The sequence below is a fragment of the Acromyrmex echinatior genome, chromosome 2, assembly GCF_024713525.1.
Source record: "Acromyrmex echinatior isolate Ae372 chromosome 2, ASM2471352v2, whole genome shotgun sequence".
NCBI lineage: Eukaryota > Metazoa > Arthropoda > Insecta > Hymenoptera > Formicidae > Acromyrmex > Acromyrmex echinatior.
In genome coordinates this window covers 9,135,508-9,157,600 of record NC_141853.1, presented here as the reverse complement: position 1 = coordinate 9,157,600, position 22,093 = coordinate 9,135,508, and the positions used below count along the sequence as shown (strand labels likewise).

The window sequence follows — 22,093 nt, the reverse complement described above, 5'->3', positions numbered from 1 at the left end:
AGATAACTTCTCGCACATGCATATGCACTGCTGAAGATGTCGCGCTGAACTTCGGAGAAGAATGTTAGATAAATTAGACATGTTATTAAGGATGTATGCGTCACAAATCAAAATATTACCAAAAATATAAAAATTTCATAGAAATGTAAAAACTTCATTGTTTCGCTGTTACGTCTAAATATCTGTAAAAAATTTTAACAATTTTCTTATTAGTTAAAAGTTGTTTAATTTTTTTTTGTTAGCTTTGATTCTTAAGTAAAATCGTGTTTTGTAATTAAACTTATTTACAAATTTGAAAAAGTAACATTAAGAAGTAAATTTGAAACATATATTCAAATCAAACAATAATAAATATGTATTTGTGCAAAAATTTATTTGAGGTTTTTCCCTTTACGTTTAAAAATTATTGATTTAAAATTGCAGAGAGAAAAAGGCCACCATTTTTCATTTATTTTTTGTCATATGATAAATTTTTCATGTCTGTTGCTTAGCTACAGGATAGAAAGATCTGAGGATCTCTCTGTTCTGCACACATTTGTCGTATGACAAAAACACACAAAATAGCACCCAAATATAGTTATTTTGTTTCAAAATCATCATAAGCTAAATTTTTTTTGTAGTTAGTTTCAAGATACATTTATAGTCTGATATTATCGAAATTTTATAATAATAAAATAAGGTGTTCGGCACTCCAATGGGTTCACTTTTATCTCCAATAATCGCGGACATTGTAATGCAGGATCTAGAAAAAGTAGCACTAAAAAAACTGTCAACACAACCCTTGTTCTATTTTAGATATGTTGATGATATTTTGCTCGCGCTTCCATCTGACATTGTCAATGACACTTTGAACATTTTCAATTCCTTACATACGAGATTACAATTCACCTTGGAGGTTGGTGCAAATGGCAGATTAAGTTTTCTCGATACAATACTGATTATAGATAACCAAAAAATTATATTTGACATTTACCATAAAAAGACATTTTCTGGAAGGTTCCTTAATTTCCACTCAAATCATCCTCTGTGCCATAAAAAAGGCACCATCATCAGTTTTATTGACAAAATCATCTTATTATCACATCCACGATTCCAACAAAAAAATTTGATAGATGCTATTCATATTTTCTTAAATAACTGTTATCTCCTTCCCTTTATTTTCTCTACAATAGAACGCAGATTAAAGTTTCATAAATATAACAAAGATACTACACACTATTCACGCAATAAAGACAAATATTTTACGATTCCTTATGTTAAATCCATTTCCGAAAGTTTCCTTCCAATCTCTAGTATGTTTCATTGTAAATTGGCCTTTTCTATTCCCAACACGTTAAAAAGCTTCATAAAGAGAGGAAAAGACGAACTTAGCTTCCTATCCAGTCAGAATGTTGTCTACAAGATCTCATGTGATGATTGTGAGGCGAGTTATGTTGGTCAGACAAAGAGAAAATTGAGCACGAGACTACACGAACATATCTCTGACGTCAAAAAGAATACAGGTTCTCCTACTGTCATAACTGATCATCGAATCAATTTTGATCATAATTTCAAATGGAACGATGTGAGAATTTTGGACTGCGAATCTTCTTACAATAAGAGATTGGTATCTGAAATGATTCATATTAAAAGACAGAAACAAGGCCTTAATAGACAAAACGATACCGAATCTTTACCCGATACTTATTCACAGATCATCCAGTCTCTTTCTCCCTCTTGATTGCTTTCCCTTCCCCATCCTTCTCTTCTCTCCCTACTTTCTCTCCCTTCCACTTTATTCTTTCCTTCTTATTATTTTTTTTCCCCCTTCCCTTTCTAGTTTTCCATTTCAACCTTCTTGTCTTTATATGTACTTTATATCTTAGCTTCTTAGAGAGACGATCAATTTCGATTCCATTCGCATTGCCTAATCTATGATACATCATTTCGACACACACATAAGGTATTTATTGTGAATTTATTTGTTCTAAACTTATCATACATATGCAATGCATGTTGGCGATTTACTCTTTTTTCTTATGTGCTTGTCTTATAATATCAAAGATAATTTTTGCCTCTTTCTTTAAATTTGACTTATTATTTACGACTTATTTGTACTTTCCTTTTTACTGTTTGCGACTCGATTCGTACTTTTCTTATTGTTCTTATTATTTTTATTTTTATTTACTTCTACCGTTAATTTATTATTACAATTTATACTTGCTAACAGAAACATGTTCGTCCTTATACACACATACGGTTCGGAGGAGCACATTTTTGTCAACTATAATCGTTTATTTGATTTCCTCTCAATTTGGAGCGAGTTTTATAGTTAATTTGCGTCCGAATGCGAATTTTACTTGATCTCTTATGTTTTTTATCTACGTTATAACTCTATTGTTAATTACCGTTGTTAATTTACTTTGTCACACTAATTTATTTGTCACATTGAAAATGATCCAACTAGGATCGAAACGTTTGTTCACCTTCTGATTGTCAAATTATATTTTACGTTTTTAATTTATGACATAGTTTTATTGCAAAAAAACTTTTTTAACTACTCATACAGTTTGTCAATTTATGTTTTAGGCTCGTAGCCCTTTTTACTTTTACTTATTTTGATTTATTGAGCCTTATTATTTTATAATTTATAATAATAAATTATTTATTAAAATATTTTTAATTATGTTGACTAATATTAATTTATTTGGACTGATATTGTTTGAGTAATATACTTTTAGTTGATATTGTATAGCCAAAACATCCTTAACTATGATATAATATTATACTTCTACGAATTTCTGTATTAATGCATATGAAAGACAAATTGTTGTATTTTGTAGAAAAAAAAGAATACTGATGAATCTAAATAGAATTAAAGTCAATAAATATATCTTGTAAAATTATTATCAAAAATTCCGATAATCATATCTTTCATCCGCTAAAAGCTACTTAAAGAGAAAGGAGGATGCCCACGTATAGGTTTTTGCCTTAGAGATGGAATCTCTAAAACCTATATAAATTCACTTAGAGTATGATGAAATCCATCGCTCAATACCAAATTTCACTTTTTTATCGGCAAGGAAAGTTGAAAAAAATCAAAAGTTTGAAATTTTACCGAAGTGATGACGACGCGGTGATGAGAGAGGCAGAAGTGAGCGAAGTAGCACGAGATAGTGAAAGTGAAGGAAAACCGCTAAGTAGAATTTGATATTGAGTAATAGATTTTATCATATTATAGGCCCACTACTAAAGATAATTAAGAAATTCATGAAAAAATTTCATTGAACTTGTTTAAGTAACCATATACTGTGAAATCGGGCATAAATTTACAGATTTCAGAGGTTCCATCTCTAAGGCAGAAATCTCTCTATATCGTGGGCATCCTCCTTTGAGAGCTTTTAATAAATTACGAAAAGTTTTCACTATTCACGATTAATAAAAATAGGCATTAAGAAGTAACGCCTACAGTAACGTAATATATCAAATTAATAAAATTATAAAATTTTTAGATAAAATTTCTCAATAACATTAATGTAAACCTAAATAATGAAAATAAACGGAAATAAAAGGTGGCTATATCGTTAGCGTATTATGCACACAATAAGTCTGTTTTTTATTGCTATACTCTAAACCGGTGCAATAAGTTGAAATGAAATGAACGTACATTTGTTTCATTTCAACTTATTGCACTATGTACTAGTTTAGAAGGTGCAGCAATAAAAACAAACCTAATATGTACCAAGAAAATATGCACGACCCTGAAGTTTTCGACGCTGCATATATGCATTAAGTATATGAATTGTTTATCGATAACTTTTAAGAATGAACACATTTCTTTGAGTGTTGTAACGAGTTGTTTAATAAACTTCGTAAAAGTCGTAGAATAAACTTTTTGTCCTAAATTTCACATCATTCAAATCACACAAACGACACGTAAGGGAAATACATTAAAGATGTCGTCTCTTCTTTTGCGAAGAATAAATAATTAACTTTTACATGATACATACATTGAGAAAGTCCTAAGTTCACACGATGATGTAAGCGGTACACGATGGCGTAAGCAGTATACGATCGCGTCAAGCTACGTCCTGTAAATTTAAAGTAAGATTCGAATATATGTCGATGTTATGCTTATTGCATTTTAAAGTTGTATTTTTATATTTACACAAAAATTAAAATACGCAATCAAAATCTTAAACGATAGTGTTGCTTTGTGTCTGTATCGTCCAGCGAACTTACATTTTTATTGTAATTCTAGATTTTTCTTTTTTGAAAAGAAATTAGATAACTAGAGAATTTTTTTATGCGTATTATAAGAACGCAAAATTGTCGTTACATATTATGTTTAGTAATTGGCAATACAATATTCAAAATAAAAATAACATCAGGGGGATATTTAAAAAAACGTTCTTTAATTCTGTATAAGTATTCAATAAACTCTGAGCAAAATTATATCTTGATGAGATTGGAAGCCGGAAGCTCAAGTATCGCGCGTGCAGTGCAATACGCAACAGGATCAAACTATGTTGCTCAAACCGCCCACTCTTAATTATATATTTCATCTACCATCTCTGTATCTCGTTTTATCCCTCGAATCTCGTATATGTGAATCTCGTGAAGTTTTTCGGATCCATGAAGGAAGACGACGGTTGTTTTCGAATAACGTCCATTAAATGGGACGTAACGGCGGCGCATCAATTAAAATAATCAGGCACCGCGCTAGCGAGACACGCTTCAGCGAGTAGTTTGGCAGCGTTGCTCTTTCCCCCCTTTCTCCTCTCCCCCCCTCTCTCTCTCTCTCTCTCGCAATTCCGGTATAGGATTCTCGCATGTTCTGCATGCGTATACGATGTGGGATACGTTTTAGCGCAATTGTGAGTTATGAGCTCGTTTCACGATCGCGCATAACGAGAGAGTTCGCCGCCGTGCTTTTCCATCGCTTCATGATCCAATCTATGATCTCTCTTAGCATCCGGATCATAGAAATCTGGAAGGAAGAGGGAGCAGGGAACGGCGAAATCGCAAGCATCCACACGATTTATTTCGTCGACCGAAGGGCGACGTCAACCGAAGAGTTGTGAACGTCGGAAGAAAATGTACAAGTGAGAGCGATCTCGATAACGACACATTCATCTGTATACACATTTATCTTGAACAACGTAGACTTTAACAAGCAGCTGTTTACGTAATCGAACCCATTTGCGTTTTATGCTCGCTCGTCTGGCACGACGTAATGGACGCGTAATCTCGAGACGTACACTGGTTTTATCTATGGAAAAAAAATTGGATTTAATAAAGCCGATGGAAATAAACGATGGATACAGCATAAGTGAACAAAACATCACTTAGAATACGATTAATACGATGCTGCGAATGTTTAAAGCGGTTTTTAATTGGTCAATTTGTAAAATTTTTTCTTCTAATTAGTCAATCAAACGCTTCAAAGTATTTGTAACAAAAATTCGGCCGCAGCCTTAAATAAATATAGATCATTTAAATACAAAGAAAATGCTACGATACACAAGTAGCCCTTCCCCCATAATTTTATTATTTAAACTTTTATTTAAATTTTGGATTTTTAACATCCATTATTGTTTTGAGAATTTTGAAATGTTCTATATATAAAATCTTTTTATTATTAAAGACAAATTCAATCATGTCAATGTAAATGGATGATTTTTGAGAAATAATCTGTAAGGATTTTCTTGTAATGCTTGTGTGTGTGCGCGCGCGCGCGGGTGTGTGTGTAAGTGTGTATGTGTGTGTGTGGCGCGTGCATGCGCGCGTGTGTATGTGTTGGATGTTATTTTATTCAACATTTTTTTATTGATTTATTAAAATTTTTATGAGTTTATAAATATTGCATATAGTATAAGAGAAACACATAAATAAAACAAAATTAATCATGAAAAAAATAAAAGTGTATCTAAAAAAGTGAATGATTAATAGTATATAATAGCATTAATAAATATGCGTGATGCTTCAATCTCGTTTTTGTTGACTTTGTCTGAAAGATAAACGGTATTATATAAGCAAAAGAAACATCATATAAGCATTTATTATTTATGAGGCCACTTCAGTGTTTTTGTTTTATCAATAATTATCATATTTGGTCATTAAATCATTCTAAGAATAAACAGGAATTTAAAACATTTCTCTATGCTGCTATCACTATTTTGAAAAATATAAGATTTTCAAAAAATTGAAGTACGTCATTATTAAAATGCTTTTGAAATTATAAAAATACTGTTACGAACATTTTTCATTCCAATAATATCTACACTTAGAAAAATGAAAGTCAATTTTTTCAAAGCAATGTTTCCTTCCTTTAACATGTACTTATAAAAAATACATATTTTTTATTTTGATTTATATTACACATCTAAAATCTCTCAAATCAAGGAGAAGAAAGCACTTAAACTGATCTTCTTACTAAAAATGTATTTGTACTTTTGAGTTATATACTTACATTAAATATACTTTCTTCTCTCATATATAACAAATTCTCTCTTTTCATATTCTTTTTTAAGATTGTTCCGACTTACGGCATTAATAAAAGTAATATCAGTAACAAAAGAAATATGATAAAATACAATCAATTCGCTTTGACAACAAAGAAAGAATTTTTATGAGATCTCATATAAAAAGAATTTCTTTTGTGACGTGCACAAAGAAACTAAGGAATTACACGAGTGAATGCGAAATAAACCATATTAAATTTCAGTAAGTAATGCAAAGTGCATATCTTCTATACGTTTGCCAATAATATTCATTAACGCTAAATTGCGAGTTATTTTTATTAATCAACCTTTAGTCAACCATTTGCATTGTTGTCGAATTCGTTTTTGTTGACATTTCCCTCGAGCAATAAAATACCGCAACGCTCGAATTTCGTCTCGTGATTTATCAAACGTATGAACGAATATTACCGTGTCTTTCGAGTTATTCTTTTGCAGAAACTTTCAGTAACCGATACTAATTAATCTGCCGACAATTTTGACGTTTTGCATTTGATAAACACTGAAAAGATTTCAGTCATATCCGTTTCATTATTTTTTTCTGTGATTAAGAGAATATGTTAAAACTACGAAATTTTCAGAACTTCTTTTTTGATGTTAGGGTTAAGTGTTTTTAATATTCTATTTCAAAAATATATTTCTCAAAAATATTTTGATGTCTAAAAAATTAATAGATTTATGACCACTTCATTAAAACAAATCAAACAATTCAAACGAAAACTGTTAAATGTATTTAAAAAGATAAAAATCAAAGTAAAAAATAAAAACATAGTTTTTTTTTAGAGCATAAAAGAAAATGCTTTGTCATTCTGAAATAGCTTAAATATATATATATAAGACGAAAAAACTTCTTAGAACATTTAAATATACAAAATTATTTTCACAAAATTATATTTTTAATTTTATATTTGCCACGATATTTGAGAAATTATCTAATCGACTTCAAATCGAAATATAATGTACATATTTTTTTGTTTGTAATTAACTCGATTTTTTAAAAGTTCATATTTTAATATTCAATCTAGACAATAATCGTATTCATAGTAAGAAAGTTTTTTTTTTAATTACTCATAAGATTGTACGCACTAGAACAAATTTTTTTTGCGTAATGTTAATTATGTCATTTAATACTAAATGTTAATTTATTACTTCCACTTTTACATTCGCATCCAACATGCGTAAAAAAGTGAGACATGTTCTCGGTTAACTAACAAGAACTTTATTGTAATCGGAATAGATAGCTAGTGATGGGCATAATCGACTATTCTGCGAAATCGATTATGCTGCGAACTCAAATCGATTATAATCGATTATTCTTTTGAAATAATCGATTAATCGATTTATAACCGTTCATTAAAGTTGTTTTATTTTTTTATTAACTTATTGAAAAGCTTAATTAAAATAAATGAACTTAATTAAAATAAATAAAAATTATAACTAAATTTAAAATCTCCATTTCTTTATTTGTACATATATGCGTATAAACTTCTTTAGATCTTTTTAGTAATTAAAACGTATTAAAATAGAAATTTTTTTAGAATACAATTTTTTTAGATTACATGTTTGTAATTTTAAATTAAAAAACTTAAAATTTTTACATTTTTGGAAGACAATCTATCTATTTCTTCTTTCAGAAATAATTACCCAATGGCAGAGAATAATCGTTACTGGTACAGAACTGCCAGGAGTACATAAATATTTCACAGCTATTAGATAAATTTCTAGATATCTAATTTTCGAATATAATGCATAGGTTCTTTAAACAGATTAATATTTGATAGAAAGTTTGATATGATAGAAAGTTTCTAACTAAAATGATATTGTTTACACTGACTCCACAAAATTGAGAAGAATTTTCTAACAAACTGAAGATGCCAGTAGACTTATGCCCATATTCACAGTCAGATATTTAAGACTTCCTTAAATTTATTTTTAGATATTCTATGAATTATTTTATTGGCTATTGATACGGCTATAAATAGAACATTAGTGTTCAAATGAGTACAAGTATTCACATAAGTGTGTCTGTGTGACATATAGACAACTTATGTAAATATATAGCAACTTCGGTCGCGCTAGTCGACTGACGACGTTAATTGTGATGTTGTAAACCGTCCTTATCTGATATCGGAATTTCTTTCATTGTGCGCAGTTTCTAATTTTAAGAACTCGATGTTATATGTTTGTACAAACGTACACGTGTTTATAGATTATTTTGTAAGTGCAAATATTTTCGTATTATAAATAACATAAATAAATGTTGTCATGACTTGATAACTTGAGACGATAGCTATGTTACAAGAATTGATAAAAAAATATATCAATTTCGAAATTTTTAGTCATTCTCGGCATAAACTCACAAAACCATTAATGCGTATATTTTAATCCTGTAAAAGGATTTTCGAATCTGTGAAAGAGAAAAAAGTATTTGTTATATTGGTCATTTAAAAAGTATCCGCGGTTTTTTCATTCAAAAATTGAACAAAAAACCGCAGATATTTTTTAAATGATCTAATATAAAAATTAAATGATTTAGTCGGTAATACAGATAGTTTTGCCGATGAAAAGTTGTTCATACTTTAATATGTATAAATACATATAAACATACATAGATACTCATAAATACTAATACTCATATATGAAATATATTCATACATTCGTCTTTCTTTTGTAAAATTATTTTTTAGTGTAACAGAAATAACAATAGTAATCTGAAAACATAAAAAATAATAAAAAGGGATAATTTTCGCATTGTTCGTTTTAGAAAAAAACAAATTTGCAAAAATGTTAAAAAATTTGCTCATATACAATATAATTTATACATAAGTAATTTTTTTTACATTCCTTCAAACTTGATTGTTTTTAAAATAAATAGTGTAAAAATTATTCTTTTAATTATTTTTAATGTTTTCACATTACTATTGTTATTTCTATTACACTAAAAAGTAATTTTACAAAAGAAAGAAGGATGTATGAACATGTATGGGTATATTTCATATAAAATTATGTATGTTTACAAATATTTATGTATGTTTACATATTTTATACATATTTATATTCATGCATGAAAAATTTTTTACAAAATAAGATCCCCTTAAAAAGCTATTGTAGATCCGAACTAATGGACAAAATTATCTGCACTTCAACTGCATTATAATCGAGGTGTAAATAATCTTGTCTGTTATTCTTGCCGACTCTTTTGAAAAAAAATGAAATGAAAGACTAAAAAACAGCCGATTAATATCCAATTAATCGATTATAATCAATTATCTTTAGGTCATCCAATAATCGATTGCTTTCGATTATGCGGCCATCGATAATCAATTTAATCGATTATGAATCGTTCGTTAAGTGCTCTTTACTAACGTAGCATCTATTAGATATTGAGAAATTCGCCAAATTTCCAACGCTATTAATTATGCATTAAATCTATAACTTCGTTGGTAGAATAGTCACTCTTCAATCGTTTTCCTTGATTTGTGCAAATTAAAATCAAGCGCTCTCAGGCTGGCCAACAGATGTGTTTAAAGACATGAACGCGCAACAATATTATTAGTTCTATTGATGAAAAATTTTTTAATGTTGTCCTAACACTGAAATTTTAACTACAGAAACCATCTTATTTTTTAATTTAAAAAATTACTTACTTTCTTATGCTTTAGATGAAAAAGATGTTTTCCACATTCTCGTCACGTATTGTCAAATAGAAGCTTTATATGTTTCAATGAATTGCACACAACTCGAAAAATAAAATTTCTCAATCCCAAAAATTCCAAAAAATGGTTATTAAATAATTACTATTATATCCAAATTAAGCTTTATTATACTAGATACTTAGAATATTTTTTAAAACATTCTAACCCAGTGAGAAATGATAATGGAATCGATATCTAATCGATGTCGTATAGACATCAAAATCATCGAATCGACGTCGAATCGATTTTATTGTCATTTCTCACTGGGAAATATTTTCTTTATGTAAGATTAAATATACAAAAATTTCTTCAGTTTTCAAAACGTTTTCAAAACGACAACATATAACATTGTTAAAAAAATCGAAAGTTCGATGTGGCTCTTCATCCTGGCTATTTTTGTATTTTGTATATCTCACGATCGAGTGAGTGCTAAATATAGATCTATTTAATTTCGAGTTTAATAAAAAATCATGAAGTCAGCGGTATGTGATTATTAGGCATTCACTGATTTGCCGCATTCTTCTTTACTTATTCTTCGTTTGACTTTGCCGTATCCATAGTTGCCACGTATCGACCAATATTCTTAAGTTCGTCACTCGTGTCGGAGCTTATATAATAGTCTCTCTAAAAACAGTTAACAGATTTGATCTTTTCACCGGAGATACATTTTTTTACTCGGAGGAAAATCAACATATGTAAAAGTAAGAAAGGCATTAGCTATACACTATCATTTCTGAAAAAAATCATTAAAGTTTAGAATAATTAACCGTAGATTTTTCTGGAAACGTGGCAACCGTTGCTAGTGTATATCATAAAGTGATCGCGAGTAACGTCATCGATATTGTTATTTAAATTGCTGAATATTATTATTTAAATCACTAAACTCTAATAATACTAAAACGTACACTAGTTGCATCAGAATGTGTACTGGAAAATGAGAAAAACATAGACTCTTCCATATATTGTGCTATTTCAATCTGCTATCATATAATTAATTACAAAAAAGTAGGTAGTTTTTTTTGTATTCTGCCATGTTTGTTTTGTACAAACTTATGATAAAATAACAGTGCACAGTTAGAGAGCATTATTAAAGTTCAGTGGTTTATGTAGCTTGTTTAGAAGTCGATACTTGCTTGCGTATATACTTCATCAATTTCGTTAGAAATTGGCAATGCGCGTGCTTTCATAAGAAATATATAAAGTCGCACAATTTGAGACTGTCTAAGATGAGTACATTTGCAAGCTAAGAACGATGAAACAGATACATATCATATGCATGCTGAAATACGAATTCGATCGTTAATTGCAGTGGTATTTTTTGTGATATTTGTAGACTAATATTTAATTAATATATTAGGTGTTGGAATTAATTCGTAGCGTTTTACAAGTGATGGGAAGTACTTTCATTAATGTATTTTTTAATGCTCATGTGAAATAAATAACATTCTTTCATTAAAAAACGCTACGAATTAATTCCAACACCTAATACAGGGTGGGCCATCTATTGGTACGTTTTTGAATTTCGTCGTATGGCAACACCGAACGAGCTACAGACCCGAAATTTTGACAGTTTATTAGTCATACCGTCCGCGGCACGAAACAACATGTTTTCTCTTGAAGAGCGTTTTGAAATTTTAAAAACTTATTTTCAAAGTCAGTGCTGTGTCGCCGAAACTGTACGAATTTTGAAAAGAAATATGGGTCGTGATAGAGCACCCACCGAAGGAGCTATACGCAAATTGGTGAGGAAAGTTCGTGAGAAAGGGATGTTAGTGGATGACATTATATTACGACTGTTTTGAGTGAAATTGGCGCCGAGGTAGTCCAAAATGTCATTAATAATTGGGGTGACCGAATGGCATACTGTAAGGCCAGTAGAGGGAGCCACATGAACGAAATCGTTTTTCATTCTTGACGCGGATACTTTTAGCTTCACAACAAAAAAAAAATTAATAAAAAATATCAATGTATGCTCATTTGATCGCATTTTTAAAAACGTACCAATAGATGGCCCACCCTGTACAATAAGGGCTTTTTGAGCTTAGCAAGATAATATTTGCTATAATTAAATTGTTTTATTAACCTTCATATAAACAATATTTCAAACATTTCAATCTTTTTTCAACGGTTCTCTTCAGTGAATGTCAAAATTTACGATATTAATTTATGATATTAACATATGTAAATTTTGTAACATTTACTGAAAAGGATCGTTGAAAAAAGATCAATCATTTGAAATATTGTTTATATGAAAGTTAATAAAATTTAATTAAATTAAATTTAAAGTTTAATTAAGATAAGTTGTCCAACAATAAATCATATAAATTTCAGAGGCTTATATTTCTTTCAATTATTGAATTGAAGATCTGAGTTTTGGTATACAATTTATAAATTTGGTTGGCTACATACTGTAAATAATAATCGATATCGAATCAACATCGATTCGATATCGATTTCATTATCATTTCTTACTAGGTAAAGATTGATTTTGTTTTAAAAAACAGTATTCACTTACAAAATTAAAATATTGTAGACTTAAAAAAATAAAATATTGTAGACTATATGCAAATATATATACATACGTAAGCAATTTCTTCTGCATATAGGCTACTCAGTATTAACTCAGTATTAAATTATTATTTGTTAAAAATTTATTGTACAATGTTAGAGATCTTCTAATCAAAATAACCAAAAGACCCGACGTTTTTTAAAATTGTACAAGATACGATATATTTTATCTCGCTCTATAATGGTGCGAAAGAAAAAGACATGATTTATTTCGATCTGCAGCAATACGAAATAAAAAAAGATATTTGCAAAGATATTGCGCTCTGAGTGAATGTTATGTAATGGATGTAAAGGTTAACATAATATACTTTTTTTCTCCACATGACGAGAAATCTTGCTTTATTTGAATGATTTTTGAGAAAATCTTATCGGATATATATAGAAATATATTTAAGTATAATTAAATAAATTTGTTAAAATAAAAAAATTTTTAAATTAATATTTTAAGGATTATATAAATTAATATAAATTAAAAGAAAAATTTTAAAATTAATATTTTAAGGATATATAAATTAGTATAAATTAAAAGAGGGAATTTATTGATTTAATTGGGGGATATATTTTAATTAATTAACAAACAATCACACTTTACGCTATTCTCATTCTAATAGTCCTATAATTGTTATATTTGTAAGTTTTGTTATCATCAGAACAGAGATTGATTACCAATCACAGCGTTGCTGTGAATAGATCGGTGCTGTGAATAGCAGCGCTGTGATCGGTAATCAATCTCTGTTCTGATGATAACAAAACTTACGAATATAACAATTACAGGACTATTAGAACGAAATAATGAGAATAGCGTAAAGTGAATAGTTCGAACTAATAATCTTCTTGATGCTTCCATGTGTGCTTTCTATATAACTAATCTGTGCTTCGCGGGTTTTCTCCATGTCTTGGTCCATTCTTGATGTGCCAACGTTTCGTGGGCCTTGCAGTCCACTTCATCAGGGCGAGGAGCAGCCTGATACTGAGCTGTTCCTCCAGGTCCTTCCTTTTTATGTTACGCTACTTGTTGAGATGGGAGTTTTTTGGTGGAGGGGACATAGAGGGGACATAGACATAGAGGAAAACGGGAAACTCCCATTCCTAGATGTGCTGGTGTCAAAGGAGGCCAACGGCACCCTAGAGCATCAAGTGTACAGAAAAACAACACACACGGACAGATACTTACATGCTGAGTCACACCACCACCCAGCACAAAAACAATCAGTAATAAACTCTCTGGTACACAGAGCCTTCGCCATCTCCGACAGAGGACATCTACGGACAGAAATAAACCACTTTTCAGCCAAACAGGCCCTACAAAATAACGGACACGACAAAAAAGACATAATCAAAATAATCAACAAACACACAAACAAGACAACGGCTCTGAACACACAAACAGACGACAGGACCCTAACTATTCTCCCTTACGTCAAAGGAACTACAGACCGGATCGGCAGGATATTGAACAAACACAATATCCGAACTATCTACAAACCACCCAAGAAGATAGGACAAATCTTAAGAAACCCCAAAGATCCAAGACCGCCACTCAGTTCCGTAGGAGTATACAGAATATCCCGTATTCCTGCGGACAAGTATACATCGGAGAGAATGGTAAACCTACGGATAAAAGAACACCAACGAGACGTCAGACTGAAACACGTTACACAGTCGGCACTATCAGAACATAACGTCGAAACAGGACATCGAATACTGTTTGACCAAGCAACCACGATAACCAACACCACATCATACTTCCCAAGAAAATACAGAGAAGCCATAGAAATACAAAAACACCCTAACAATCTAAACAGGGATAATGGCTATAACATAAGTAAGATATGGAAGATCATCCTCCCGACCAGCAAAGACCGACCAAGATTCCATCATCTGTCTTTCCCCCATCACTCTAACCCCCCCCCCCCTCCACCACCAAAAAACTCCCATCTCAACAAGTAGCGTAACATAAAAAGGAAGGACCTGGAGGAACAGCTCAGTATCAGGCTGCTCCTCGCTCTGATGAAGTGGACTGCAAGGCCCACGAAACGTTGGCACATCAAGAATGGAGAAAACCCGCGAAGCACAGATTAGTTAGTTCGAACTAATACTTAATACTGAATTTGATGTCATAGATAGTTATCTCATGGCCAGATTATGATTAGAGAGTCTTTAATATATGTAACATGAACAACAGATTAATAGTAGACAATCGATTCACAGAATAATTATTTTGATACGAAAACTTCGAAGAAGAAGATAGTTATCAGCACGTTTAGAAGGAATTAGCAAACTGTCATGCTATTATTTAATTTTGCACAATTCAAACTGTATATGAGTAAAATGTTAAATAATAAACAACACACATGAATATACATATATTCGTGTGATAATACGTTCAAGTATAAGAAAAAAAATGAAGAAGTATGTGCAATTAAATACTAAAATAGTAAGTTTAATAAAAGTGCATTTTAATAAATGCTGGTTACGTATTGGCACATTAATGTCACGATGTAACGACGAGTAATTAAATAAATAATTCCAACTGAAAAAATAATTCCAACTTGGAATCAGCATTTATTATTACGGATTTTTACTTTCAAACATTTTGAAACGTCTTTAAAGTACAGTTTAAAAACATTTCGAAATACACATTTCAATATTTAATTACAAATAAGTACTTCTTCAGTTTTCTTAAACTTGAGCGTATTAACTCAAGTTTAAGAAAAAAATGTTATATAAATGAACATATAAAATATGTCAATGTTTTATATATTTAGCATTGTGATAAATAACTTACACGAATATACACACACATACGCGCATCAACTTTACAGAAAAACTGCAAGAGAGAAAAATTGTTTATTTTCTTCTCATAGAGTTTCAAGAATTTTTTAAAGAATTTTTTCAGAATTTTTTAATATCGTATTTCCTCACGTTCGTGAAAATACAGTTAAAAAGTTGATTAAAAAAATTGATGAAATCTGAAAAAATTCGTAGAGTTCTATGAGAAGAAAATAAACAATTTTCGTCTTTTACAATTTTTCTGTAAAGTTTACAGTATTTGAATAAAAAATTATTGAAGATACTTTGCCAATTTTCGACAATTTTTAGCAATTAATATTTTGTTAACTATTGTGAAAATTGCAAAATGGTAGAAGACTTTTCTTCTCAGTTTAATCCATTCTCCTATGCGAAAGATTTATCATTACTTTCCAAACACTCTGTGCGTGCGTGCGTGAGCGCGCGCGCGCGTATGTGTGTGTATTCGTGTAAGTTATTTATCACAATGCTATAAATATATAAAAAATTGACATGTTTTATATGTTTATTTATATAACATTTTTTCCCAAATTAATACGCTCAAGTTTAAAAAAATTGAAAAAGTATTTCTTTGAAGAAGTACTTATTTGTAATTAAATATTAAAATGTTTTGAAACGTTTTTAAACTGTACTTTAAAGACGTTTCGAAACGTTTTTAAACTGTACTTTAAAGACGTTTCAAAATACTTGAAAGTAAAATCTATAATAATCTATAATAATAAATGCTGACCATTGTGTGACTAAATAAATAATTCCAAATTAGAATTATTTATTTAGTTACTCATCATTACATTGTGACATTAATATGCCAATACATAACCAGCATTTATTAAAATGCATTTTTATTAAATGTTTTAGCATTTAATGACACATACTTCTTCATTTTTCTTTTCTTCTCAGTTTAGTCTATTCTGTCTCTATGCGAAAGATTTATCATTATTTTTCAAACATCCTGTATACATAAATATATATAATATAATTATATACAAAACATTCTTTCTGAGTAATTACACTAATATATCTATATATATTCGTGAGTGTTGTTTATCACAATGCTATCTAAATAGCGGCGATAAAGAGGAGCTATTACATCTGACCATAATACTACGTCCTCTTTTAAGGATTATTAAGATATTAATTATTTAGAGACATTTTTTTTATTTACGAGCAATTTATTTAGAAAAATACTCAATATATTTATTAAATAATTTATACAAAAATATATTATTTTTTAGGAATAAATTATAATATCATGTGCATTTTTTATATCTTTGAAATATAAGTAAATTGCTTATGAGCTTTCGTGACTGTTAATGTATGTAAGAATTAATATTATTCATCTCCTTATTTGTAAAATATACGAGCTAAAATCAAACTTTATTTACTTTTATTCCATATCTCACATTTATAATCATTTGTTTAATTTATTGTTTAACATTATAAAAAACAATATTAACTACTTTAATTCATATTGTATTAAATAAATTAATAATTAAAAATTGAAAAAATTAATATGGTTCAAACTAAGGTTGTAACGAGAATTCAAAGATATCAGTTTATTCCTGAAAAGAATATATTTCTGTCATTTTTTATTAGCATGTATTATATCATCTCATATTGATGATCAGCCAAATCTATTTATCAAACTGATGTGAGCGTCGAGAAAAACTTTTGTTTCTAGTGCCTCGGATGGACACAAATCTATATTAGAATTCCCAAAAGTTTCGGCCAAAAGTTGGCATTTAGTATGATTATCAATTTGATAATCTGGCTTTTACTTTACAGTTGTTTATATTGTAAATTCGCTGTGACATCTAACAAATATAATATATTATGATGCAGGTATATCAAGCATCCAGACACCATTCTCTATCATTATTGTAAGAAGAAGAAATTATAAGAAGAAAAGAATATTTATTTCAAAAAATATGAAAAAGACGGCAATCTTTTTCGTTATCATTGCCATCATAATTGGCTTATCAGAATTGTACCTACCAAACAACAATCTTTATGGCGACGATACGGGAGGATTAAGATTAATGAATATATTAAAGCTGTTTAAAGGAGTCGTGGATTTCTTCATACAGAGCCGACGTTATTTAGCCGAACAAGTATCGGACACAACACCGCAATCTGGAGATACGTTTGATTTTATAGTGATTGGCGCTGGTACAGCCGGCGCGACTATAGCTGCGAGATTGAGCAAGATTCCTCAGGTTAAAGTGCTACTGATCGAAGATGGAACACATGAAAACTTATATATGAATATCCCATTCATTTCTGGTTTACTGCAAAAGACTAAGATAAATCGAAGATATCGAACGAAGCCATCTAATAAGTACTGTCTAGGCATAGAAGGCAATAACTGCGTTTATCCAACAGCAAAAGTTATTGGCGGAAGTAGCACACTAAATTATATGATTGCTAGTAGAGGAAACGCGAAGGATTACGATCGCTGGGCCGAGATGGGAAACGAGGGATGGGCATACAAGGATGTCCTCAAGTATTTTAAAAAATTAGAAACAATGGATATCCCGGAACTAAAGTCGGATATTGCCTATCATGGTACCAATGGACCAGTACATATCACCCAACCAGAATTTCGCACGGACGTGGTAAAAGCATTTATACAAGCTAGCAAGGAAATGGGATATCCAATAATAGATTACAACGGAAAGGAGGAAATAGGATTCTCATATTTGCAGGCTACAATCATGAACGGCACCCGCATGAGCAGCAACAGAGCGTATTTAAATCCTGCGCGCGATCGCAACAATCTTCATGTAACTCTTGAGAGTACGACGACAAAACTATTGATCAATTCTAGTACAAAACGAGCAATCGGTGTAGAGTTTGTCAAGCATAATCAAATTATACGTGTGTTTGCGAACAAAGAAATGATCGTATGTGCAGGTGCGATTGGATCACCTCAATTATTGATGTTGTCCGGCATTGGACCAATAAAACATCTTATCGAATTAGGTATAAACGTCATCCAAGATGCACCAGTCGGTGAGAACTTTATGGATCATATAGCCTTCTACGGATTAACGTGGGCAATAAATACATCGACAAGTTTACTACCAAGCGAACTGTTAAACCCTTTTAGTCCGTATATAACCGATTTTTTACTAAAGCGAACAGGACCGTTCACGATCCCGGGTGGAATAGAAGCCATTGGTTTCGTTAATACAAAACATCCGGAAAAACATAATGGTTTACCAGATATCGAACTATTGTTTGCCGGTGCTTCATTCAAAGAAGATTATATTTTTCCAGACATATTAGATTTAAAAAAATCTATACGTCAGGAATGGAGCAAATATGTTGGTACATATGGTTGGAGCCTTGCATCAGTATTAATAAAACCAAAAAGTCGTGGTCGAATAATATTATTGGCTAATGACGTTAATGTTAAACCAGAGATTACGTTGAATTATTTCAACGATCCAAATGATATGAAGACAATGATCGCAGGTCTTAGAACTGCATTAAATTTTGGTCAAACAAAGACGATGCAGGCATTGAATTCTCAGTTGGTAAACATTACTTATACTGAATGCAATGATTATGAATATGATTCCGATGCTTATTGGGAATGCGCATTAAGGCTCATGACTTCCACGCTTTTTCACTATGCTGGAACTTGCAAAATGGGAGCAAAGGGAGACCCTACCGCTGTCGTTGATCCTAAATTAAAGGTATTTCCTGGAAAAACACACTGGACTATTTAGTAGAAATATTATAAGTAGTGTGCATACAAGTGTATATTTTTAATTTGTCAATTTATATACAATGTTTATGTATAATGTATTGCAGGTGATCGGTATTCAAGGATTACGAGTAGCAGATGCGTCTATCATGCCCGAAATTACATCGGGGCACTTAAACCTACCTGTTTATATGATTGCTGAAAAAGCTGCGGATATGATCAAGGAAGAATGGGGTTACTTGGAGAAATCATGATAGAAATAAATTTTTGTAATTACATTATTTTAATACAATTTTAATATATTGTATATTTTATATATATACACATATATACACACACACATATATATATATATATATATATATATATATATATATACACGAGGGCGATCCGATAAGTACTTAGCCTTAACGCCCGATGGAACCACTATCGCAAAAGAAATTTACTAACGTATAGTATATTCTCGTAGACGGCTACTGTCAAAATTTCAGCCGAATCAGACTCGTAGTTTTGTTTTGACCGCGTGTGGAAGCGGGCGTGTCCGCGGATTTTAGAAAAATGGAAAAAGAGCAATATCGGTCGGTGATTCGACAAATTGGTCAAATTGGGCTACGAGCTGCTGCCCCATCCACCGTATTCTCCAGATTTGGCTCCGTGCGACTTCTTTTTGTTTCCAAACTTGAAAAAGTCACTCGCCGGGCAGAAATTTCAGTCGAACGAGAAGGTCATCGCTGCCACGGCCTACTTTGCAGACCTCGAGAAAACGTACTTTTTAGAACGGGTTAAAGAAGTTGGAGCATCGCTGGGTCAAGTGTATTGAGCTAAAAGGAGACTATGTTGAGAAATAAATCGCCACTTTTCCAAAATTTTCGTTTTTCTTTTGTAGGCTAAGTACTTATCGGACCGCCCTCGTATATAAAACCTTTCAAAATTTAAATGATTATTTAATAATATATATTACCATGAAAAGTAACTGATATATTATTCAAGGTCTCAGTTCAAAGTAAACATACATAAAGTGTATTTTCAAAAATGTAAATGATTATATATTATATATTATCTGATAATATATTATCTAACAATATATATATTATCATGAAAAGTAACTGATATATTATTCAAGGCCCTAGTTTAAAGTGAACATACATAAGTATTCCATACATAAATATAATGTAAACCTTTAAAAATTTAAATGATTATCTGATAATATATTATCATGGCAAGTAACTGATATATTATTAAAGGTGCCAATTCAAACTGAATTGAAAAAATACCATGAAAAGTAACTCATATGTTATTGAAGGTGCGAGTTCAAAACGAACATACTTCAATAACATATGAGCTACTTTTCTTGGTAATGTATTATATTAAATTTAGATTATATATACACTTTATATATATTCAGTTTGAACTGGCACCTTCAATAATATATTAACTACTTGTCATAGTAATATATATTGTTAGATAATCATTTAAATTGAAGGTTGAAATTTTTGAGGATACAATTTATGTATGTTCACTTTGAACTAGCACCTTTATTAATATAGTCAGTTATTTGTCATGGTAATATATCATCAGATAATCATTTGAATTTTTAAAAGTATAAATTTTTTAGGATACACTTTATATGTATGTTCACTTTGAATTGGCATTTTTGATTATATATCTACTACTTATCATGGTAACATATTATTAAATAATCATTTAAATTTTTAAAATTTTTAAATTTTACATTTTTGAGAATACGCTTTATGTATGGTCACTTTAAACTAGAACCTTGAATAATATATCAATTACTTTTTATGATAATGTATATTGTTAGCTAATATATTATCAGATAATCGTTTATATTTGTGAGAATACGCTTTATGTATGTTCACTTTGAACTGGGACTTTAAATACATCAGTTACTTTTCATAATATATATTGCATAATCATTCAAATTTTGAAAGCGAAAACTGTAAAATAAAAAGGTCAGGCCATGTTCAAAAAAAGATTTACAATATAAATCTTTTTTTGAACATGGCTTGACCTTTTTATTTTACAGTTTTCGAAAAGATTTAAGTGAAAGAAATAATTCAAGTGTCAGTCAAATTCATAAATCTGTAAATGACAAAGATATGTAGAAAATAAAAAGTGTTTTAATATTTTGACGTTAATATTATATGGTTTAAAATTTTAAATTACATTATATAATATAATTACATAGAGTAATTAAAAAATATTTTTAAACAGATGAAATATGAAAATATGTTGTGTGTGATTTGCAAAAAATTTCTATAGAACAAATTAAACATTTTATTGGATAAAAATCATTGACAAAAAAGTTCTTGAAGTTTAATTATACTTCAACGTCGTTCCATTTCTGCAATTCAATTAATTCAATTATATTATGTTTTCTTCTTTTTCTATATATAATATCTTGCATATCGGTCGCGGTAAGTAGATTAAATGTTAATTAATTTGATGACATACCATGCAATTAATTAATATACGTATATGTAACTATTAAAATAAACTTTTATACAATATAAAATATAAATAATAAGGAGCATACAACCACAGTACATGTTTTAAGCGAAAGTCATATATTTAAAATTATATTAAATTAGATAAAGTAAACGTTCCGATCAAGATTTGAGATCATCATCAGTACATTAAAATATAAAAATGGTATATATAAATTAAAGAATATTGATAATAAACACTAGTCAAAAATTAATAATGAAACAATTTTATATTTGCTTATGAAACGAGTTAATAGAGTTGTAAGTCCAAAATTGAAGATAACGAATTTTGCAATCGCT

General features: G+C 30.1%; 2 protein-coding genes across 7 annotated transcripts in view; one reads left to right on the top strand and one right to left on the bottom strand.

Moving 5' to 3' along the window:
• The window catches only part of nau (myogenic-determination protein nautilus), a 63,854-nt gene that overhangs the window by 6,579 nt on the left and 35,182 nt on the right, over window positions 1-22,093 (bottom strand). Inside the window, exon 5 of one of the 2 annotated variants that reach the window (XM_087416727.1) lies at window positions 13,593-14,026. The exons of the other annotated variant lie outside the window; for it this stretch is intronic. Within the exon in view, the coding sequence (XP_087272853.1) occupies window positions 13,767-14,026 (260 nt within the window). The 3' untranslated portion in view covers window positions 13,593-13,766. Of the gene's footprint in view, window positions 1-13,592; window positions 14,027-22,093 lie in introns of those variants that run through there. 2 annotated transcript variants of the gene reach the window in all.
• On the top strand, window positions 1,871-21,208 carry LOC105147970 (glucose dehydrogenase [FAD, quinone]). Of its 5 annotated transcripts, none has more exons than XM_087416723.1 (3): window positions 1,871-1,942; window positions 17,417-19,275; window positions 19,394-21,208. In XM_087416723.1, exons 2-3 carry the CDS (start codon window positions 17,503-17,505, stop codon window positions 19,538-19,540), a joined length of 1,920 nt encoding a protein of 639 aa, XP_087272849.1. In that variant the 5' UTR covers window positions 1,871-1,942; window positions 17,417-17,502; the 3' UTR covers window positions 19,541-21,208. The 5 variants fall into 5 exon arrangements, with proteins under 5 accessions (XP_087272849.1, XP_011057660.1, XP_011057662.1 ...); XM_011059358.2 differs by lacking the exon at window positions 1,871-1,942 and adding an exon at window positions 10,695-10,896; XM_011059360.2 differs by lacking the exon at window positions 1,871-1,942 and adding an exon at window positions 10,922-11,200.

Bases quoted from the DNA above. Each gene is read 5' to 3' on its own strand.
- LOC105147970 (XM_087416722.1), top strand. From the start codon at position 14,817: ATGGAGAAAACCCGCGAAGCACAGATTA. The intron at 14,845-17,416 runs GTTAGTTCGAAC...ATTATGATGCAG, and splicing joins AACCCGCGAAGCACAGATTA to GTATATCAAGCATCCAGACA. The intron at 19,276-19,393 runs GTATTTCCTGGA...AATGTATTGCAG, and splicing joins TCGTTGATCCTAAATTAAAG to GTGATCGGTATTCAAGGATT.